Below are 24,649 nucleotides of genomic sequence, written 5' to 3' on the forward strand. Positions count from 1 at the left end.
ACGCTAACCGATTGACTGATTGACTATTTCCATGTATAAATAATGCATGGAAATAGTCACGTGACTATTCGTAGTACCTGTCATCCTGATTTTTTTTCTTTTTCTTTGGAGTTTGTCAATGTAAGTACGATTGATATCTTTGACTAGGCCTCCTTCAATTAGTTGGACGGACAATCCGCGCAACGATTAATATAGTTCCTCATTAACTGCATACAATATAGTTGCTCATTTGATAATTTTATAAAAAAATAGCATATAATGGCTTGGTATATTCCGGTCACCGACTCCACTCTACGGAACTATTCTTTGTTCCAAACTTTGTTGTCATAATCCTAAAATGTGTAAACACTTTTTTACTATTGTGGTTAGCACATTCATTCACAATTCACTCATTGATCTGTTTGTAGAGGTCAGTTCGCGCCGGCGCTGTTTGTCCAAGGCGTTTAAAACAAACACTTTGATAGCGGAGCGCCTCAGGTGAAGTACCTGACGTTTTTTTGGCGACTTGAGAGTTAGTTGACGAAACTTATTTCCTTAGGAAAGGAAGCGAAATATCTAATAGCCAAGCAAAAGTTGTTCTTATTCATCTCTTCTAAGTTATCCATTCGGCGCTAATCACGAAACGTTGTCGTTTTGCCTCTACGAAGCATTTCCTATACATACCGGGAATCAAACAGTAGTGCTCTAATGGAATTAAGCTCAATAATCGAATCCAACTTGGAATACGCCTACAAAGGAACGAAATAGAGAAAAGATATATTTTTCATCCGACTTGATCTAACGTGCGTTAACGTAAATGTGCGTTTGTGCAAAATCGTACCGATGGCAGTGCTTCGGAAAAAATGCATTTTTATTAAATGTATTAATTTAATTCCAGAATGCTCATCTTAATATTGAAGGCAGCCAAGATACTGATGAACTCTTATATGCACAGTCAAACACATTTGTAATTATCACCAAAAACAAAATATCCACGCTTGAGTAAAAACTGGTACCTACGGTATAACCAACTCTCCCCTGCAAAACTTCTATTTGCTCTATTTTATTTGTACGAGTACCTATAACAATTTTTAGTAACAAAAACTAGGACCTTGCGGGCGTAGGTACCTATTATATATGGCTTTATCCACGTGATAAAATAACTGTCACTTTTTAACACCGCGCGATAGAACGTGACGGACGCCGTTTTATCACGCTGTCACGTAGACAAGAATATTACATATATGTTACGTAAATTTCATGACAAGATTCACGTAATTTAAGTATGACGTTTTTGGCGGCGAGTTTTTGTGACTTTAAATCGCTCGCTGCTGCTTCAAAATCGAACCAGGGCTTTCGTATAGCATCACTCAATGGGGCCCATTCATTAGGGCCAAAATCTGGATATACTGTGATTGTTCTTAATACAAATCAATACCTAAAATTTAGTAAAATAAAAACAATTTTCTTTAAAACAATCAAAATGACTACCACTCGTATTCCACATCTTGGCAATGGAGGAAATACACTATTGATATTGGTGATACTGTGATGTCTCTATTTGGACATGCGTGAGCGCTTGAATCAAGCTACCGTGTGCCAATCAGGGAAGGGGCGGGGCGCGTAACTCGGAGGGAAGAGGGTCGTATTTAATAAACCGGTTAGTGAAATGTGACGTTTTCAACTAAAAGGTACCACATTATTAGTTGTCTATAAGGTTGATTTCAAATTGAAGCTTTATGGAAATAGCACCTGAATTGGTTGAAAACGGCACAAATAGTTAGTGGTGTGAGTGGTGTCTATATAGGTGATGTTTAGTGTTGATTTGACGGAAAATAGGCATGGGTTACATTCGTATACCTAAACATAAAAACCATATAATATTGCTGTTCTATAGCACAAATACATGCGTACAATCGCACTTAAGTAAATCACCAACGTGAAAAATATGTCCGCTTTGTTCTCTTCTCATTTGTGGGTAGTCAGACCAAGCTAACTCAAGTTAAGGCAAAGTGTTATCATCATTCATGTTATTTTTTTATGAAAATATGGCGATTATAATCACACCGCTTCACTTTTGTTCTATTTAAATCGGTCCAGAATTAGCTTAGCCGAACTGTTTTATAATAGTATGCAGTAATATCATGTTTTTTTTAAATAAAACTGATATTCTGATTTAAATTACACGGTGCCCAAATCAAACACTGCCATTAACAATTTTAACGGCTCTGTTTTTCTTCCACCGCGTTACGCAATATTAGTCTCTAACGGCTTATATAGAGGTCTCGTGGGTCGAGTCGCGACCTACGAGATCGCTCCAGGAGGTAGAAAGTCGCCCACGCTGGACCCACAAAAATAACCATCGGTGTGTAGAATCGTGTGATTCTGTAAAACATAGGTAGTTAATCGCCCCTATTGTCTGTACTGGCCAATAAAGTACCTATTACCTACGTTCGTGTTGTTTTTAAGTCACTTGAAATATACCTTGACATATTATTCCTCGCTTGATCAACTAAGAGTGACTGTTGGCAGGTAGAGTTTGTAGACCAGGTATAAAACTAGAGTATTAGGATTCTCTACAAGAACTTCTAATATCATTTAAGTAATTAATGTCCAATGCAAAACAGTCGCAACTACCTATACTTTAAAGATTATTGAAGGAACGGTTTGACACACCACACTTTTTTGCCTGTTTAACTTAATAGCCATTAAAAAAGCTTTAGTAGAGAATGCCCAAAGGTTTGTATATCCTCAATGTATATCAAAAAGCCGCGGCTAATTAAAAAAAAATCCTCCGGGATGTCCCGGATATGGTAGAGGAAACCCTATAAATTCCTATAATAAGCCCCAAAAAAAAAATTAAAAAAGTACTCAAAATATTCTTAAGAGGGTATAGCTTTGCGAACAGAACGTACGTATATTTTTGATGAAATTTCCATTTCGGGAGATTACGGTTTCCACGAACTAAATCTTAACAAATTATTTTGCTTTTATTTCGCTTCAACATAATATATTGTAGGTTTATAGATTTCGCTTTAAAAAAATGACACAGTTTTTATAAAACACACGTATAAAATGTGATTAAAACTTAGTCGAATTAAGCCGTTTGTTTTATACATGAAAACTATGTAAAAACTATAATATATTATGCTGAAGCGGTCGACATCAAAATTAAAGTGATTTGTTAAGATTTGGTTAGTGGAAACCGTTTCCTCCCGAAATGGAAATTTCATCAAAAAATGTACGTACTTACGTTCGGTTAGGATCGCAAATCTATTCTTCCCTCTTACACAAATCAACAGTCGTCTAACGCAGTTTAACAAACACTTTATATAAAACAATACGATCAGCTCCCAACATGCGCCCAGAGCACATATGTGGCTCTCCTCCCTTTGATTGGCCGCCGCGTAAGCCAGTAGCGCTCCCGCACTTACATAATATACCTACGTAGGCGTAGCGGCATTTGGTAGCGGTATATAACGGAGGTCCGCCCTCTGAGGAACGAATCTGAAGAGAGAAAGGGGCATGAATACATTTTTTATTGATGATGTTAGACACTTGATTTAAAGTTAAAGTATCTACGAGTACCTACAAGTTCTTTTATGTCGTTGTATTTGAAGTGGTTTATAAAGCTAGAGAGAAAATGAGGAAAGTGAAATACCTACGCTTCTGTTTTTAGAAAAATGGGCTCAATTCGTTTAATTGAAAAATGTGGGTTGGTTGATTTACAACTAACTTGAATCTTGAAGGAAAATCGTGTTTAACATAATAGGTCCCTACAGAAAATCTCGTTAAAGCAGTAAATATTACAAACTTTTCTTTATACCTATTGCTATTGTAACGAAGAATTTATAAATTATTTGTAGCAATAACATAGAACCCCTTTCGGCTAAAATGGTTCACACTGATTTACCGACCTGTTCCCAAAGCTTTACCTTTATTTACTCACAACGCAAAAATAACGATATAATTCTCACCCTGACTTTAAATCCGGAACTTTATCAAGCCCGAAGGCCCGAGATCGACGCGCGGCGCCGGGGGCGATTCGAGCGAGGGCCTAATATATCAGGCTGGTGGGAATGAGAGTGGCGTGGAGACGGGTTAGGACTAAAATTATCTATTTCAAAAATAAATAAAGGAAAACCCTAACTATTATTGTGTTATTTAATCTATTGGTGGGGTTTATTAGATCTTAACACGTTGAAGTAGACACAAATAAGTAGTTATTTTGTGTTAATATTACACTCTTTGTAGGTCGCTTAAAATGTCATTCGTCTGATGACGAATGCTATTGAAGCATAGCTAGTTAAAAAGTAAACTCGTTAATAATTTTATAATAGGTATGTAAGTAAGTTATATGCTAAGGTTAAATCATCACTGAATATCATAGCATAATTTCTTAAATAAGGGGCTTCTATTGAACCTTATTAGTCACAATTAGGGGTTTTTTCGCTTTATTTTAATTTAGATCGGTGCAAATGTGTACAAATGCAACAAGAAATTATATAATAAAATTACATTGCATTTATTAAAATTTTACGAGATTTAAATGTAATACGCAAACGTCCAACACCCACTGAATGTTTTAAACAAGACGATATTATTTAGGTAAGCATGAATTACAAGAAATATTAACAATAACTTGAAAATGATACGTGTACATTATGGTCCAGTACTATCTGAACCATAATGTAGGTCTGGTCTTTATAGTATCTTTGTAAAAAAAATATATTAAACAATGGCGTCTCCACTCCCTCTCCTGTGCCAGCGCATCGCATACCGTTCCTGTGGGAACGCACGAGACATAAACTGTTTCGTTATTTCTGCTCACTCATTTGTATATTATAATTTGGCTCCGGTTTAGCGAGCGAACTTGAATTTAAATTGTTATTATTACCGTCATTATGTACTGCGCCTATGTAATTCTTGAAAGCGATTCCGATTAAATCACGTAGCCACTAAGTTATACCTAGATGACGTTGGAAAATCACTTTTATGGCTTCGTCTGGGCTCAAGCAATTCAAGGGAGTTGGTGACCCTTCAATAACGGAACGAATGGAGATAAGAAAAGTTAAAGTTATGTCTACCATTGTTACCAGATCATGATATAAAAAAGCGAAATTTGCGCTTTGTAATCGCAGATTTTTGTTGAATTAAAAAAACGCGAGAATTACACTGAGTGTAGAAAAAAGTCGAGTTAGACGAATTTCCGAAAAATTTGCGCAGATTAATTGGCCAATAAGTAATAGAGCGGTGTATCTTGCTACACTGTTGTCTATTCGAACAAAATTTAATAGGTGGTTATGTTACTAAATCAGTTGTAAAATACCTAATTAAGTATCTTAAATGATTATAGGTACTTACTTGTATAGCTAATTAAGATACATGAATTACTCTTATTTGTGTAGGCGTGCACGAGGCATCATTATTTATTTATAAGTTGCCTACAGAAGCTGGCAATATTTATTGATGAACATTTTTATCACTACGTACCTATCTTAATTTTTGCTTAGGTAAGTAACCATTGACCTATTTTTTAAATGCTGTTTGAGGATTGCCGACTTAAGAGGGAAGAATAGCTTTTTGATCTAACGTAATAACGGATTTTTTTCTATGAAATTCTATAACGGGAGAAAACGGTTTCCACTTTATTAAATAACACAAACGGGACTTAATCGCGTATTAAGTTTTAAATTTACCTCCGACGTTTCGAGGACGGCGTTGTCCCCGTGGTCTCGGAGAAGACTGGCTAAAGTTGACATCAACATCTTCTAGCCGCGCGAGTTTTTCGAACTACCCGCACTTGATCTTGTTTATTGACTTGAACATTCTGCGCACTAGGGATGTTACTCTGTCGACACACAAAACTAACGATATTTGATTTTTCGACTGTTTTTTTGTAAGCGAGAACGAATATCGACAATCGCAACGCGCATGTAGCGTTGCGATTGTCGATACTGGAGTTGCAGGCGTCCATAGGCTACGGTGACTGCTTACCATCAGGCGGGCCGTATGCTTGTGTGTCACCGACGTGGTATTATAAAAAAGAGACACTTAACTAACCTTCATTTCTATAATTTTCTTAATAATTTTGTAGTACCTACCATCATGATTCAGCTCATATTTCACATTCTATCAACACATTCCGACCTCATATTTTCGTGACGTCGATGTTGTGTCTCTTTCATTCTTGTATCGGTTAACAGTTGAAAGATAAGGAAAGACTTCCCATTGTTCCATAGAATGACACACATATCTTGTTGAAAACATATCTAACCTTTGTGTTGGGCGTCGAAAGGTGTCAACCTGGAATGAAGAAATTGACTTAAATTACTCATACGTAAGTACTTAGTTTTTGTGTCTCGTTCTATCTTAAAATTGTGTAAATTCAATTCATCAAATGACAATTCTTTAAAACGCTAATATATTAGCAAATTAACTTAATATTTTTAAACGGTGTCTATCAGTACATAGTAATAACTTATACGGATTTTAAAACAAACGAACCTGACCAAATCACTCCTGTGGGTATCTACTTATTAATTAACAGCCTGTGTGTATGATATAATGATTTTATCTCGCGGGTTAATAGAAAATGTGTTCTATTTTTATGTGAATAAGGGTTCAACTAGAAAATTAGGTAAGTTTGCCCTTAAATTAATTTCGATACGTGAAGGAGTGACGTGCATAACCTAGTAATGAACTAGATCGAGAAAAGAATTACATTTTTAATAAAATTCCTTAGCCACTATTATAATCAAAACAATTTTTACGCAATAAATTAACATGATTAATTAATCGTTTGTAAATACAAACACAATTAAACCATTTGTTATAGCTAATATTAACAAAGGATACATTCTTGAACGCCGACAAATTCCTAGAAAGCCGAAAGCCGATGGACACACGCTGACTAGGCTATTTCTCACTACAAAAGGCTCAATGCGCATTAATAGACCGTGTTTGATGCAACTATAAAAGCAGTACAATGATAAATACCGCATTTTGACTAGGAGTATTCACGTCAACTGCTATTGTGTAGAATAGGATCTTAGAGATTTCATATTCAGTTTTACATGTGTCGTTAATTAAAGAATGGAACAAGAACAATTCGAAAGGGCATTTATTGCGTTTTTTTTCTATTCGTAAGGATTTTTAATGATATTGATACTCTACTGAAAACTAATGTTGATATTTCTAGTGTAGTACTTAAAAGCACGTAGGTAAATAGGAGGTATAATTTTTTGGGCTCGGTACAGCTGATAAATTGTCTCAATAGATTTTAGGTAATTTCGAACTTATCCTTAGATTCGGGCAACCAATGTCACTTTGACGTTAGAAATATCGTAGATAGATCTTATTGTGATCACAGCCGAATCGAAATAAACGTCAATTTTGACATGTCGTTTAGTTATCGATCTTTTAAAGATCTTTCCAACATCTTAAACGTGTCTTAATGATTCTTCGAATCAGGCCGATAGCTTATGTTATATCTAGACAGTAACATGGAATAACATATACTCCGTGTATGTAGGTACATGAAAAATTAAAACACAATGAACATAGGTAATAAAACTATATTAAATGATAACTATGTTATCTCTGTTAATTATGCATCTATTCTGTAATTACTCATATGCTCCAACGTTCTTTCCCTGCATTTTTGTTCATTATATGTACATACTCAAAATTTGATTAGGTACGGCTTGCTTGCCACCGCCGTGGTATAAAAAAAAAAAACCTAGTTTATAAATTATAATTGGGTACTTGACACATGTTGAATATTATAACAAAATTTAGTTAAATGCATAGAAAATGAGCCATCCATTATAAAAAAAGTGAAATTTAAAAGAAATATATTGAAATTATGAAAAATACAAGGCTCAAAAGTCTCAAAAAAAAAATTTTTTTTGTCTTTCTAAAATAGAAAAGAAAATGGTACTATTCGATTCCTTACATTTTATTGAAAAATAAATTGTATCACAACTATATACATAAACGCAATATTTCAGGGTCAAAATGGCAATTTCCTTGATCTTCCATACATTTAGGACAGACTTATATAATGTGACGTCACATCACATTTTTGTTAGAGGCGTTTCAATGGTCGAGTGCGAGCGTCAGACTTTAACTCTCATTTCTGACCTTTGTGTTGCTTAAATGCCATGAGTCCTATATAGACATTTGATCCTCAGGAAAATCAAGATCGTTTGACATTATTTACAAAAAACCGTCAAGTAGCCAATTTTGAAACTTTAGACTATTCCGTATAAGTTTTAAAGCAAAATATTTTACTGTTTTGCAGAGAGTTTAGGTCGATCTTAAGCAATTTTGTTTTAGAGCCACATCACTATTTCATGATCTAACTGAAGGAGCAAGCAGCGCAACAGCCATAAATTATTCCGAAATGTGCGCAACCGTTGTAAACCAGGCTTCACGAAGCAGTTAACAATCGATTTAGGGCAACAAGGTTCCAACCAGGTGGTCCACACACTAATTTAATTACCTTGTCAAACAAAGAATCTGGACCATCATTGCGCATCGGGGTTGTAAATCAAAATTTACGATTGGTAAATAAAATTAAGGAACACAGTCCATGAAAAGCGGATTGAAAGCTTCATTGGTGCTTACTAAGTATAAGTGGTTGAAGTACACGACTCATGTCGTACTTATTTATAACAGGTTCAAAAAATTTTTATACTTACAAGTTTCGAAACTTAACGCCATCGGAATAGTTAATTCTTTAGTTCATTGTCGTTGCTGATAATGCTGCGTAGTTGAAACATCCTTTGTGACTAAAAATCCTAATTTGCGTATACAGTTGATAACAAGGGAGTAAGGTGAATGGTTGTCAGGACACTTGCTTAGAAGTTTTATATCCTGTCCTTATCTCAAATGCTACACCACGCGCTGGCATTGGTCAGCAAACTTTACGCATTACAATATTTATGACTCAAAAGTCTTGGCTAAAATATGACGAAGATACTTTAGTTATTCATACGTCCTGAATAGAGGAAAATTACCATTGAAATAACGATCGTTTCTGCTTTTTATTCCTTGTGATAAATTTTAATTGCGACCCTTGAAACCGAAGAACAACTAGTAACGTTTATAGCTCTTCCATTTAATTTTGATCCCCGGTTCAATAGTTCAATAGTTCTCGGCCATTAAAGCAAAGACTCGATACTTTTAATAGATTACTCGTTTTTACATGTATGGGAGTGCAATCTTTTGTCCGAGAACATACCATTGCGTTGTTAATTAGTCTGCTGCAGACAATGTTGATTGCTGAAGGAGCGATAGATGCTGAGTTTATTACATTTATCGGGACGCTAACTAAGTTGCAACAAACGAAGGTTTTTGTAGTACTTGCCAGTGCATTGTGCATGTTGTGGAATTTTGCATTATTAACTTTGAAGTGGCACTTTTTGTGCGTAATTATGACTTGAGTAAACGGATGTGTGATATTCGATACAATGTTATTAATAAGTTGCCGAACAATTAAGTTTATTGTGTAGCGAAGACTAGTAAAATGTGAGGTCTATGTAGTATAACAAAAACACGCTGTTATTATATGCTGTAGCCTAGTGTGAAATGAATTATCGCATTATTACTAGCAGATTTTACGATTCATCAATCATAAATTTAGTAAAGGTTTAATAAAATATAAACGCATAATTTAAGTGTTTTCACTTTTAAAGGCATTTCAAAGGCGGTAGCGGATCTTTTAAGAGATGATTAACGCCGACATTCTTCTAAATCAAGATAAAATTAATAGAGGTTTTATTAATCATCATTAAAGTGAGTCAGAGCTTTCGAAACAAACGTCACAACCGCAAGTTTCTGTAACGAGTTACTTTTATTGCGACTTTATGCGTGCAAGGAACGATTACGGTATTTTGTCAACAGTATTTTTTTGTACTTTTATGAGATGCGTGTTTGTATGTTAAGAACACCCGCTACCCGTTGTATTGTCCTTAGGAGGATTGGTGTTAGTGTCTAAATGGAAAACGCACAAGATTGCGTTTTATGGCGCAACATGAATGCTGCCTATGTTTAAGAGTAGACGGGATTTGGCTTCTGATTAATGATGAACAATCAATATAATTTTTTGAGCTTTATGTCAGTTTGTATCTACTTACTAAAACCAGTAAAAAAAGCCAAGGAATTTAGAACGATGGCATTTGATTTTACTTATTTTGAGATATATCTGTTGTTATTGTTAATTCTATGTCATTTTAATACTAGAAATGAAATCTAAAGAAGCTAATGAGCAATTTTCTGTGAAATGTCAATAGTTCAGACATTGTCTTGTGCCGTGAATCATCACGGAATATTAAGATGAGGTCGGTCAAAGACGCGATGACGATGACTCATCCCCACATCCGTTTAGTGAAGCTATTGATTTCATCAATATACTTGTAGGGAAACCAAAAATCATGTTACGGCATAGTTAATATGAATCGTGCAGGACTAGGTAAGGTTAACTCATTTTTATTTCTCAAATGAGAATCGACTTCCAGTGATTCGATCGAGACCACTTGAATTGAAATTACTCTCGTATTACACGAATAGTTTGGAAAATTACGCAAAATAAGAGAAGCTCTTTCATTTCAAAGGTTTCTGAAAAGATTTTGTATTAATGTATAACATGTAACTGCTTAACCACATGTATATAAATTTAGTCAAGGTCTGTAACTACCGCGAGTTAAAAGGTACTTTGATTTTGCTTTATCGTTACAAATCGGTTGACTTGAAGCTGTCTCTATTTGGGGACTAAAACAAAAAAGGCCCAAAAATTCTTGGTGGGTACCTAATGTCAGTATTGTCAATTACCAACAAGTGAGATTGCGGTCAATTGCTTACTGTTATGTGGGGTGGAGTAAAACACAGTTTGACGGTTCAAACTAGACTGATTTAATTCGGGACGTAGTACTGCTTATAAGGGAGACAAGTCTCATTAGGATATTAGGATAAACATGAGAATAATAAACACATTATGGTCTCAGGACCATTTGAGATAAGTTAACACTAATGACAAATAACACATTAAGACATGAGGATGTTTACAATTATTGATGAGAAGTGTAAATAAAGTATTTAAGAAACTAATTATGATTTCAAAGTACAAAACTATTGGGAAAGGTAAACAAATATGTGAGTAGCAACTTAATAACTAAAACTAGGTATATGGATGGATCATATTATATAACACCTCCCCCCTTAGAATAAAGATTGGGCGTTAGCGCCTGATCTTTTAGAAGTCGCAGGAACAATGGAAACGGGTGAGATTGGCTGAGAATGCTGAGGCTCGATGTCTTCGTCTTCATCTTCTGTGACGCAGCTAGTTGAGATTGTAGACATGGGAATTGCGACGTGGGTTCTCTGTTGTCGAGATGAATTTGCGAAGCAGTTATTGAAGATCTGGATGCATCCGTTGGAATCGCGATTTGGAGAATTTGGTGTTCGGCGGCGTAGTAGAAGTCCATTGGGGCAGCGTTTGCAAATTTTAAATACAAGGTAGGCTAACATTATTAGGCCAAGTGTAAAATAAACCCAAGAGAAGGTAGTGGTGTTCCTTTGGGCGAATGTTGTGGATTTTATTTTCTTGATTTCTTCTCCGTATTTATCTATATGGTTTTTGATTTGTTTCAAGGAATCTAGTGGCAATTCATTAATTTTAATTGGCATCAGGTCAGGTTTCGCGATGTCCCTGTATTCTTCGAAACAGTCGTCAGTTCTTATGTCGGGTACGATTATAGGGTAAGTTATATTTTCTTCGGAGTCTTGTGATGCTGATAGCGTGCTGTATCCAGTGTGGAGTTTACAGTTTTTCTGTAATGATAGGATGCCTGCGCCCTGTATCTTGTGATGTGTTACTTCTTTAGTGCATTGTAGGACGCAGTTGGTTTCGCCAGACAGTATGTATAGCCACTTGTTGTTCTCGATGTATTGAAAAGTGTTGATGTCGGCTTCGAAGGTTGAAGTAGTGCAGATTTTCGGAAGGGATTTGGAGATGCTGTGGAGAATTTGTAGTTCACACAGGGGACGAGCTGTAGCGTCGTAGGCGACGAGACCGGTGCAGACTTGTTTTTCGCTGGCGTATGTTTTGCAGGTTTCTAAACTGCTTGTCGACACGTAGGTTTGGCCGCTGGGGTTCGCAGCCAGGTACACGTGCTCAGGGAGGATAGTGGTATGAAGAGAGGAATTCGGATGTTTTATAGGGATGGAGTATACATGGTATAAGTCGAGAGGATCATTCTGAATTAAAGGGAATGTAAGTATATATACAAGTTTATCTGAATATACATATGCTGATAGAGAGGAAGATTCTAAGATTGTGTGTATATTTTGTGGGCTAACGGTGGAAACTAGATGTTTATTCGTGCGAATATGATTCGATAAGAGGAGTTCTTTATAAAGTTTTTCCAAGGTTATAATTGACGGATGGATTGTATTGGACTTTGCAAAGAGGATACTAGTTAGGCATTCGTTGATTTCGTTTTCAAGGTTTACTACTGACTCTAAAATTTGAAGGGAAATAGCTGACACATCTTGGCTGGCTTTTAAACTAAACAGAAGTGATTGAGAAGAGTTAAGGTAATTATTTAAGCGTTCGATATTTTCGTTAATGATTAACTCATCATAAGTGATTTTGAGAATTGATTCGTTGAAGGTTTTGACAGTCGAAGAAATTATTTGAGTTTGTTCGAGCATAAGTGATGAAAGATCGGTTTCACGTTTTTCGAGTTGGTTAATACAATCTTCATAATGCATGGCGTCTTTGGCATCAGGTGTACCAATGAGCCATTTAAGGACGTTTAAAAATATAAGAGTTGTCAATGGATTTTGATTTATAAACTATCATACTTAAATTTATAAACTAGATTTTGATTATAGTACTAGATTTAGATGAGTTTTCCTAACCTAAAATTATCCTAGATTAGTCGCCTTTTACGACACGCTTGCGAGACGCGTTAGGACTATTCTTGACATAGCCGGTCACTACACGGCTAAGGGGTTTAGTCGCCTCTTACGACATGCCAAACATTAAAGGCAGTAGGATTATTCTTTGGTAAAGCCGATCGCTACACGGCTAAGGGGTTTTAGCTTTTAGGATTATTTATATTTACATCAAAAGGTCTGAGTCGGTTGGCATGGACAAGTTGATTCTTACCGGATTTCCTAATCAGGTAGTTTTCATTGAATCCAACTCTGATGACTTCACAAGGTCCTTCCCATTTGGGATCCAAATTGTTGGGATTAGGTGCTTTTACCAGGACTTTGTCGCCTAACGCAAACTTAGCTATGTTCCTAATACTACCATCATAACGCTCTTTGGCCCTTTCTTTCATTTTTTGGACGTTTTGGATTGCCACATCACGAGCTATTCTCAATCGTTCGTTAAGGTCTTTTATGTAGTCGGCTGCTGAGTATTCTGGTACTGTTTTGAGTGAATAAAAGGGGCGTGGTTTGAAGCCGAAAAGTAGTTCGTAGGGCGTATATCCTGTGGAGTTATTGACAGATGTATTGTGGCAAATTATTGCCATGGGAATTATTTGATCCCAATTCTTTTGCTTCCTCGTTTGGTACATACGTATGTGGTCTCGTAGTGTACCATGGAATCTTTCAAGAGCACCGTTCGTTTGGGGGTGATAGGCTGTATTGAATGTCTGACTTGTACCTAGAAACTTTGTTAATTGTTTCATTAGTCCGTTCATGAATTCGGTACCCTGATCAGAATGGAACCGTTTGGGTACTCCAAAGTGTTGGCAAAAGTGAAGAAGATATTTGGCAACTGTAAGGGCTTCTTTGTCGGGAATGGGGTAAGCTTGGACGTATCTAGTCAGTTCGTCTTGTAATGTCAATATGTATTTATTATGATTGTCGCTAATATCGGAATATGAGACTAAGTCCATAGACACGCGTTCGAAAGGTTCTGAAGATTGGGAAGTTATGACCATGGGGGCCTTAAAAGTTCGTCTTTGGATTTTGTTACGTTGACAGATTTCGCATGAGTTTATATAATTTTTAATGTCTTCTGACATGTTTTGCCAAAAATAATTTTCGCGGATCTTTCTACAAGTTTCGGTAATACCTCGGTGTCCCAAAAGTGGTTCATTATGATATGTTTTTAAGATTTGTGGTATTTCTTCAGATGTGGGGTAATCAACCTTATTTTCACAGATTGTGACATTACAATTGTACAGCTCTGCCAGGTAAGCGGTGATATGTGACTGTTGATTTCCTCGTAGTTTGCATGTTTGGTGATGTTTTAGATCTGGGACGAACAGGGTTTCGGGATGGTTTTTTTCTAGACATACTAATAAAGACTTGAAATAACTTTCGGCATCCCAGGGGTCGTAGTATGAAGGTCTAGTATAACAAAAGTAAAGATTTTGTTTAGTTTCTGAGATTAGATGATCGGTTTCATAGATATTTTTACTTTTATCAGGGTAGGTACTAGTTTGTGGGCATAGACCTAGAGCTTCATTGAACAAATGATCGAGATCGGCGTTTTTGCATGGAATTGGAATGAATATATTTTTGTGTCGTGCGTCTAAGAGTCTTTCGGGAGTTGTTTTTAGCAAGTGAGAATTTGGTGTGCAACCTTGTGATACGTATTGTTCATAATGTGTTTGTAAGAAGTCATTTGAAATAGATTTGGAGTCATTGATTCCTATGTTGTTAATTGGTGGACGGGAAAGTGCATCTGCGTTAGTATTCATTTTCCCCGCTTTGTATATAATTTCGTAATCGAATTCCTCAAGTTTGAGCCTCCATCGAACGAGACGGGATCCTGGATCTTTAATTGAAAATAACCAAGTGAGAGGTTTGTGGTCAGTGACTATTTTGAACTTCCTACCAAAGAGGTATGGTCGGAAATGTTTAACTGCCCATACTATTGCTAATAATTCTCGTTCTATAGTTGAGTAGTTCGTTTCAGCTTTATTTAAAGTACGGGATGCGTATGCTATAGGCAAATCCTTACCTATTTCGCCTTGGGATAGGATAGCTCCGATGGCATGAATGGAAGCGTCTGTTGTGAGTATAAATTCTTTGCTAAAATCGGGGTATTGTAGTAGAGGAGTAGTTGTTAAAATGTTTTTACATGAATCGAACGCTTTCTGTTGATCAGGTCCCCAAATAAAAGGTACGTCCTTTTTTAAAAGGCTCGTCATGGGTTTCGTAAGTTTACTGAAATTGGCTATGAACCTACGGTAATAGCCTGCTAGTCCTAGGAATGACTTGATGTCTTTGCATGATTTGGGAGTTGGGAAATCTTGAACAGATTTTACCTTTTCAGGATTTGGCTTGACTCCTTCGCTGGATATTATGTGACCTAAGTAAGCCACTTCTTTTCTCAGAAATTCGCATTTATCGGGTTGGATTTTAAGGCTGCATTTTCTTAGACGATTGAAAACTTCGGTTAGTTTATCTTCGTGTTCTTGGAGACTGGATGCAAAAATAACGATATCGTCTAGATAAACGAAACACCGTTCACCTTGAAGGCCGTAAAGAACGCTATCCATTGCGCGTTGGAAGGTAGCAGGTGCGTTTTTTAAACCAAAAGGCATTCTTAAGAATTCGTAGTGCCCATATGGTGTATTAAAAGCGGTTTTTGGTATGTCCTTTGGGTCTAGTTCTATTTGGTGAAATCCGGATGCAAGATCTAAAGTCGTGAAGTAGATTGAATGACCTAATTTATCCAGTATGTCAGTGATATTAGGCAGTGGGTAACTATCTCCTATAGTGATGTCGTTTAACTTCCTGTAATCGATGACAACACGCCATTTTTGTTTTCCGGAAGCGTCTAATTTCTTAGGCACAACCCAGATGGGGCTGTTCCAAGGGGATGTACTAGGTCTTATTATATTTTGATTTAGCATTTTATCCACTTGGGTCTTAACTTCTTGTTGGTGAATTTGTGGAAATCTGTATGTTTTCGTATTAATGGGCGTATCGGAGGTAGTGGGTATGGAATGTTTTGTATGGTTGGTGAACGTCAAAGGTTCACCTTCAGTATAAAAGATATCGGAAAATTCTGTGACGATTTTATTTAGAGATTCTTTTTCCTCGTTATTAAGGTGGTCTTGTCTAATAAGTTCGTTTATATCTTTTCGGGGTCGAGTGTTTATATCATTACCGCAGTTAAATGTATGGAGATGGTACTGATCGAAGTCTACGTCGCTTATTGAGTTTACATGGATGGTGGGAATAGATATAGTTTTGTCTTCATTGCTAGAATTTACGCACGTTATTAAGAAATGATTATTTTTGATAACAACAAGCGCGTTTGGAAGAGTTAGGTGATCGTCAATGGATTGTTTGTCTACGATTGCTGTTCCATCTGAGATATCTTTAGTTTGGCAAGTGATAACAGTTTCTGATCTTTGTCTGAGGGTTTGTTTATTGTTGTCGATAGGAGGATTTGTAGAATCGTTTAGAGTAAGAAATTTGTATGTTCTGTCGCGTATTCGCAGGGTTTTAGATTCATATGAGATATCGACATTGAATTTGGACATGAAGTCATTACCCAATATGCCATCAGCGTGAATATTAAGGTTAGCTACGTGGAATGTGAACTTGGGCAATTGATCTAGGGATAAGTTACAGATGCCGTAAGTTTGGACGGTGGAGTTTGTGTTAGATACACCTATGATTGAGGCGATTCTAGACGTATCGATTTTATTGTTGCCGATTTTATCTTTATTTATGACTGAGATGGCTGCTCCAGTATCTATTAACAAGGTTATGGGTTCACCGTCAACATGGAATACACAATGTTTAAGATCTTCTGGGGGTATGTTTAACGTGTTTATAGTATATTCTTCCTGGGGAATTTTAGGCTTTTGCTTAGATTTTGATTTCCGCTGTGATTTTGAACGATGTTTTGATTTAGACGATTTTTCACTTTTGAATGGGGTATTCGTGATTTGGTTTAAATTCGATAGATTGTCCATTGATTTAGAGTTAGCAATGATTTGGGATGTTTCCTTAGAATTATTCTCGGAGTTTGTATTATTAGGGTTAAAAGAGGCTGTCGCGCTTATTTCTGGGGTATCGTTTGCATTTGAAGTTTGTTGTAATAAAGATTTCGAAAGAGATTCAGTTACATTGATGAATTGAGTTAGCAGGAAGTCGATGGATTTATGAAGCTCTAGTACTTGATTTTGTAACGTTATAGATCTGGGAGACTCTGAAGCTTGATTTGACGATGCAATAGATTTAGGAGGCTCTGAGACTTTACTTTGTATTGTCATAGATTTTGGATCTTGATTTAGCGATTTAGTGGATCTAGGAAATGGATTTTCTGTGATATTAGATTGTTCTGGTTGATTTAGCGATTTAGTGGATCTAGGAATTTGATTTTCTGTGATATTAGATTGTTCTGGAGTTTGTGTGGATGCGTCGCGCAGGTGTCTCCGATAGACTGGGTTTGTTTGCGGTCGCATAACTTCGGCATTTAAAGTATTTGGAGATTGCTGAAATTTTGAAGATCTAGATGTATTTTTATCTATTGTAGTTGTAGGTTCTGCATGGTTTCGTAAAGTTCCGGGGCTGTGTTTTGTCTTGATGAAGTCATCGGGGTATTCGGGCAATATATCGAAGCGGTTCCCGAGTGAAAGCCCGTTTCCTCGGCCGCTTGTAAGTTTAAATTATTGATGCGAAGAGGGGCATTAGTAGGGCGTTCTATATTATGATTTTTTATATTATTATTGTAAGCTCTCTTTCTGCATTCAGAAATCAGGTGACCGGGTTTTTTGCAATAATTACACGTTTTTGTTGGCCTAAATGTGTTTGGTTGTGCGGTTGAAAGTGAAGATTGAGTCTGATTAATCGGTGGCGTTGGCCTACGAATGGTGCTACTATAAGCTGGGGTTCTAAATAGGACCTGACGTGCGTGATTCATGTTTTGAATCTTTTCTTCTTGAATCGCGAATGTACCAGCCTCGGACAAGGTGGTGAAACCTTTTGTCCTCAGCATCGAACCCAGATTAGAGCTCACACCATTTACAAATATGCTTAAGGCGGTTTCCTCAGTGCTGGTCTTCCGGCCGATCAATGATGCGTCAGAAACTTCGGCGGTTAATTTGTCGAGGATTTTATTACGGCATAAGTCAACTCTATGAAAGTAATCGGTGACCGATTCATTCGGTTTTTGGAATAATGATTGAAGCTCTAAGTTAAGATGTGTCAACGTTTTCGTTTGTGAGAATTTTTGAATTAGGAATGTTTTCAGCTCTGACCAACTTTGGTACCTTTTTGCAAATATATCTGACGAATTCTGCCCAGAAATTCTATTTAACGTATATGTGAGGATCACTGGTTGTTGAGATGCGTTTGCCAATTCAAAAGCGGAGTCGCATGAGCGAACGAACCTATAAACTTGCGCGGGTTGTGCTGTGTCGAAATCCGGTATTAACCGGAGGAGTGTGTTTAAAGGTATTGTTTCCGAATTGGCCTCATTTGATATAGTGGGTGATGTTGTCTCTAGTTTGATTGTATCTTTAATTGCTGCTTGCGCGGCCATAGTTTCAGTGATTGGGGACATTTTTGATTAAATATATATGTCACAAGATAAAGAGATTTCGGATTTAAGATATATATAGTAGCCTGGAGATATAGGATGTGGGAACAGAGCAAACGTGTTTGGCCACTTACCACAGTAACGGGATCCAAATTTGCATCACGGAGCGTTGTTCGGCGAGCTGTTTGAAGCCCTGCAGGCACCGTCTAGGCTGGTGGCGATTTTGTCCTTAGCCCAGGCGTTGAGCTCGTCTGCTTAACGGCGGTGTGACGCGGTTAATGTATCCTACCGACTGCGCCAAAATTGTTATGTGGGGTGGAGTAAAACACAGTTTGACGGTTCAAACTAGACTGATTTAATTCGGGACGTAGTACTGCTTATAAGGGAGACAAGTCTCATTAGGATATTAGGATAAACATGAGAATAATAAACACATTATGGTCTCAGGACCATTTGAGATAAGTTAACACTAATGACAAATAACACATTAAGACATGAGGATGTTTACAATTATTGATGAGAAGTGTAAATAAAGTATTTAAGAAACTAATTATGATTTCAAAGTACAAAACTATTGGGAAAGGTAAACAAATATGTGAGTAGCAACTTAATAACTAAAACTAGGTATATGGATGGATCATATTATATAACATTACCTTTTCCAATAAATAAAAGAAATTGCAAGTTTGACTGAAAATATCTTAGAGCTGACTGCCTATTCAGGTTGACTATTTTTGTCTTTGAAATGTATAGCTACAAATATGCTCAAAACAAACACAACAACAATCAAATATGCTACAAATTTGCTGCTCGCAATGTTGATGCTTGAGAAAGGAGACATAAGCCTATGTCCGAAATATATTGCGCGAGTCACTAAAACATGCGAGTATAAACCGTAAAATAAGTTTAACTATAAATATATTCCATCGAGTTACACCTACTTAACTTAGAACAAGGTACCCGGAGATGCTTCATACAAACACGCCTCGAGGTAGTTTTTCTTAAAGAGTAATTCGTGAGCGAATCAGATGTTTATCGACATTAAGAGCTTTTAAAAATCCCGACTGTCATAAAAAGGCATATTTCGAGCTCTAGATGAGAGATTGCCGAATTTTTCACTTTTATGTAAGACGCGACCGTTGACCCGACCACTGTATTTGGTGCTAAGAATTCGTGCTACCAGTATGCTATTGCTTCACATAGTTTTTAAATTGAAATGTATAGTAATCTCCAATTGGATTTAGTAATGCCACTATTCACTATCAGTAAGACATTTTTCGCTCCATATCGAAGAGCTTCAATGGGAGAACATGTTACTCAGACTTGACTGAGTCTGCGTCGGTCCTATTATGGAGCGAAACATGTCGAGCAATTTTTGACTTAAAATACATGAGTGTTAGACTGTAAATGGAAACAAATTGATAAATGTATCAAATATATTAAAACGGAACGTATGTTTGATATATTTATCCATTTGTTTCCATTAACAGAACTATTAGAGATTATTTGAGAGTTAATCTAACCAAACTATCCAATAGAGTATATTAGAAGTTCTCTAAAGACTACATGAGTAATTGCCACGGTCTAAAGATAATTAATAACCCGGCTTATCAGGAAAAAGCCTGGCAAATACCTTACGGACCCGGCAATTAAACATTTCGAAGTACTGGCCCCTAAAACCCAGATCCCAAACTTGATGATTGATTGATGTAATCCTGGGATATCCATATCATTATCCATATCATTAGGGATATAGGGCTACCAGAAGAATTTTCCATTTGTCGCGATCCTGAGCGGCTGCTTCCAGCTCTTTTCAGCCGAGTCCAGTTGAGTCAGCCTCCTTCTCAACTGATCGCCTCCATGTGGTACGAGGCGGCCCCGACCGTCTACTGCCGGTCGATTGCCAGCGGAGACCCTGCTTGGACAGGTGGTTGTCCGGTCTACGGAGCAAACTTAGACTTACGGTCGGGAAAACTTAGGCATAGCATATTTATCTACAAGCGTTCAATCCATAAGCTACATGTAGGTAATAGGTGCATCTTTATAGTAATATTGTTAGAGATTCATGACAGGTCACCTATTAGGCTTCGTAACACGTCCATTAAAACGGCGAAAGTTCTGTTGCCCAATAAACATTTACAACTCCGAAATAAACAAATCTCAGATAATTAGCAGATACTTATGATCGGTCATATAAAGAAATCTACGTATGAATGCGTTCGTTACTTGTGGGTGCGTTTCGACTTGAGTTGCCTTGCTATTTATTTTAACGGTGAAATGACGCAAGAGACGATGCACGTGTTCGAAGCAAAAAGCCTAACGACTGTCTTTTGTTTAAGTAGGACGCGAGAAAATGAATAAAGTTAATCTAATTTAGTTTTCCTTGATATTTAAGCTTTGCCACAAATTTGAGACTGCAACTGAATAGATAGATAGAGAGATAGAATACTCTTTATTGGCACACCTCAGTAAAAGATTCAGCTTAAAGAAAAAACAATTGATTAGTGATAGAGGCAGACAACAGGCGGTCTTATCGCTAAAGAGCGATCTCTTCCAGACAACCTTTGGGTAACCTTTGGGTCGAATAATAAAGAATGAAAGTCAAAATTGGAATGCAGTGTCTAAGTCAAAACTATTGATTCAGATCTTTGACTACATATTTAATTAGTATTTTTCCGGCCGCTAATTTACTCTGACATAACTGAGTGTTTGTTTATGTCAAATATGTTAAAACATTGCTTTGTTTGATATACGTTTCATTAAATTGGCATTAAAGTCGCAAGTCTATTAGACAACAGTCTTGTCCTGAATCAAGTCATCATATCCCTTCATGCGTGTTGAATACAGGCACCGACATACGTAAATGTCGTGTCGATGTCACTTTCCAAGCCCCGAACTAAATGTTCTAGAAAGCGCTTCCCTCAGGGTGCGGTAATGACAGAAGTCAAAAATCATCAACAATGGAACATCTTTTCAAAATAACTTATCTCCTTTATCACTAATTGTAAAACTAACCTTAATGCTTGGACAGTAAGGTTGAGATTCAAAGGGGCATTTAAATGGAGATGCGTATTTTTGTTAGGAGTTTAATTGCGCGTGAGTGGATCGCACGGTAGCCGCGAGCCGGCCGTTCCCACGTGGCTACTGTAAGTAATGTAATGGGGAATATTTAGGGAAATTGCGAGGAAAGTAAGGAAGTCTAGAAAATCATTCTTGTAATAGACCATACTGTAACAAACACTATAGGTAGCTAAAAATGGTTTGGTGGTTAAATCTTTTAGCATTTGCTAGTACCTATTTTGGTACTAATTTTATTTTCAACACAAGTTACATGTATTAAGAGGCCAAGTAACCAATAACTACTAAAATAAATTTAAATTAACTTACTTATTTAGGTCAAAGAGGTTATATAAATCTTTGCTTAGGCGCACTCTTTTATTTGTGTACGTTTTTCTTCGAGACCACAGGGGCAATGCTGTCCTCGAAACGTCGGAGGTAATTTTAAAACTTACGCGATTAAGCGCCACTTGCACCGTCCCACTAACCCGGGGTTAACCGATTATAACATTAACCCAGTGTCAAATTGTACTAGTTGGTAACCATGGTAACTGGAGGTTTCAAGTTTAACTGGAGATGGTGGAAGTGGCGATAAGTCCTGTTTAAATAAAATTAAATATTAAGTATGCGAAAATCATGAAAATTTAAATCATTTAATAAAATACCAAAATAAAAATCTATGTAAAAAGAGGAAATGACAGTTATAAACTTACACAAACCGGCCTAGCCCCAAATCGCCTAAAATTAAAGTATTACCGATTAGGATGTAAAAAAAAAAACTCAATACAGATAGGTCTGCCTAAAAGCAGGTTAATCAGCGTAGTATAAAAACACTTGTATCATGACTCACCCTTGAATCAATTAATCGACATCAATCCTAGAAAGAACAAAACTGCATCGCAATTTCAAAACAGACCAGCTTACAATGCCATAAAAAAATCACCTTTAAAACAATTTAGCTAGCGCTGGCCGCTCGCCGTATTTCCCCGTCGGACTTTAAAGGAAACTGGGCTTAACTGCGTTTGGAGCTTAAGGATACTTAGGTCATTTTTCCTTGAAACAGGAGGAGCCTACCGTGGCTACTTCATTCACTCTTGCGCACGTGGAGGGGGCTTGCCTTCCGTGTAACGTTATCAGTAGTTTCTGCACCCTCTCGGGCTCAGTTGCTAATCGCCCCTGCTCCTGAACGCACGTCTCGATTTGTCTCTTGACACTTCTTGTTTTTACTACTCCGTGTTTTTATTTCATCTTAATTAGTATAATACGCATAGAAAGCGATTTTTAGTTAAATCAAAGGTGAATGTGGTTGTAAATCAGTGAAAGTGTTAATACATAGATTGCTTGTAAAACGATTAACTCGTCTTCAAGGTGCGTATGTGATACTTAGGTTAATTAAAGTTAGATGTAGGTAATAATTTGTTGAAAGTAGTTAATATTCATTAATTAAATTTGATTGAGAGAAAGAAGCGCTATTATATAACATATGTTTATATTTTTATAGGCACTTGTATCTATTCCATATTCATCTATGCAAATGCGTACTTAGATAACAACAAAAGCAAATCCTACCCACATACCTACACCTATGTACCTACGTCTAAAACAAACACGATTGCAACACTGTAAACACACTTGAATTTAAACCATATAAACTTAATCTTAAGGTGTAATATTCTTTGTACGTGTCGTTTGATAAGTTATCATTGTCGCAGGCCTAGCCCCGCCCGTCGCACAAGCAAGATAGAACAGACAAAATGTTCGCAGTGATGCAAATCGACGAAGACCACACACGGGACTTCAGGCGCAAGCTGCGGCCGAAGTGCGAGTTCGTGTGCAAGTACTGCCAGCGCAGGTTCACGAAGTCCTACAACCTGATGATACACGAGCGCACGCACAAGAGCCCCGAGCTCACGTTCAGCTGTGAGGTGTGCGGGAAATCGTTCAAGCGCCAGGATAATCTACGCCAGCATAGGTAAGTGCTTAAGTAACGGTGGTGTTGATAATAAAATAATAACAATTTAGAATTGATTGGTGAAGGGTAAATGAAAAATCGGAGAAGCAAATGTTTGTACGAAAAAAATGTCATTGATTATTTTGCATTTTCGCCCGCAACATTGAATTAGATAGACTTCATAAATTATTCAGGAAAATACCAGATTAATATTCCTTATGCTACCGTCTCATAACTATTTTATTGAAACTACCTACATATTGATAGCAATCACTCGTAAATAAGTTAAGTTGGTTATAAAAAATAGGATCCGTCGGCAAATTTAGATCGATTTCAGAAGTGTATTTTATTTTAAAAGTGAAGAATACTGCAAGATTATACACTTGATAAAGAGGCCTAGTCATAATTACAATCGTTGAAAGAAAAGTCAATCAAAATGGTTGGATGTAGTCAAGTGACTTATTGTAGCATATGAATATGACATAAAATTTTTCTCTTCGTTCAGTGTTTGTCGATGCACATTTGTCGTCTTAGCTATGCCCCAACGACAGAATATGATCAAGAAAAAATTCATGAATGTTTCTTTCGAACAAAGCACAACCATAACGTACCTTCGTCCTAGATCGCGGTTAAGTCAGGTGCCGCAAGGTCGCGGTTGGCCGTCGGCTCACATTAGGGTCTGGCCGATCAAGCCTACTGCTACATGGTTTCACAACCGTGATCCTTTAGGAATTACGCTTATGGTTATGGGCTCCGGTTTCCGCACTTAGGACGTAAATATTGGGCCGTGCGTGATATGTTGGAAAGATCTACCTTATTATAAATGTCTAGCCAACACAAATACGTGCATAGGATCTTTACTTTAGTATGATGGTGTCAGAAGAGTGGAAAATGCTAAATATAGTTGACATCCTTTTTAGAAAACAGTGGATGAATGCATCTTGACTGAAGGACAGGAAGTTACACTCAAGAGCAATAAATATGGGCCACTGTTTAAGGTGCCGTAGATTCAGAGAGCACAGTTTTTGAAAAATCGTAGTTCTGTTTTATATCGCAATATACGGTTGCTAAAAATTTAGTAAGCAATCTCTTAGAGGTCTTTCTCTAGTAACTATATCGATTCGAAACAT

At 36.9% G+C, this 24,649-nt stretch overlaps 3 protein-coding genes across 6 annotated transcripts in view; 1 reads left to right on the forward strand and 2 right to left on the reverse strand.

Annotated features, from left to right (window-relative positions):
* The window catches only part of LOC133526243 (protein drumstick), a 42,436-nt gene that overhangs the window by 8,698 nt on the left and 9,089 nt on the right, over positions 1 to 24,649 (forward strand). For 3 of the 4 annotated variants that reach the window (XM_061862779.1, XM_061862777.1, XM_061862780.1), the window contains exon 2: positions 23,281 to 23,540. In XM_061862779.1, coding sequence (XP_061718763.1) covers positions 23,323 to 23,540 — 218 coding nt within the window. In that variant the 5' untranslated portion in view covers positions 23,281 to 23,322. Of the gene's footprint in view, positions 1 to 22,642; positions 22,937 to 23,280; positions 23,541 to 24,649 lie in introns of those variants that run through there. The other variant, XM_061862778.1, reaches the window with a different exon arrangement.
* Positions 10,861 to 12,776, reverse strand: LOC133526568 (uncharacterized). Its single transcript, XM_061863247.1, has one exon. The coding sequence runs from the start codon at positions 12,754 to 12,756 to the stop codon at positions 11,203 to 11,205; it is 1,554 nt and encodes a 517-aa protein (XP_061719231.1). The 5' UTR covers positions 12,757 to 12,776; the 3' UTR covers positions 10,861 to 11,202.
* LOC133526598 (uncharacterized) lies at positions 17,285 to 18,535 on the reverse strand. Its single transcript, XM_061863288.1, has one exon. The coding sequence runs from the start codon at positions 18,533 to 18,535 to the stop codon at positions 17,498 to 17,500; it is 1,038 nt and encodes a 345-aa protein (XP_061719272.1). The 3' UTR covers positions 17,285 to 17,497.

The sequence above is a fragment of the Cydia pomonella genome, chromosome 16, assembly GCF_033807575.1.
Source record: "Cydia pomonella isolate Wapato2018A chromosome 16, ilCydPomo1, whole genome shotgun sequence".
In the NCBI taxonomy this organism is placed as follows: Eukaryota; Metazoa; Arthropoda; class Insecta; order Lepidoptera; family Tortricidae; genus Cydia; species Cydia pomonella.

Coding starts and splice junctions, on each gene's coding strand:
- LOC133526598 (XM_061863288.1), bottom strand. CDS start 18,535: ATGTCCCCAATCACTGAAACTATGGCCGCGCAAGCAGCAATTAAAGAT.
- LOC133526568 (XM_061863247.1), bottom strand. CDS start 12,756: ATGCATTATGAAGATTGTATTAACCAACTCGAAAAACGTGAAACCGAT.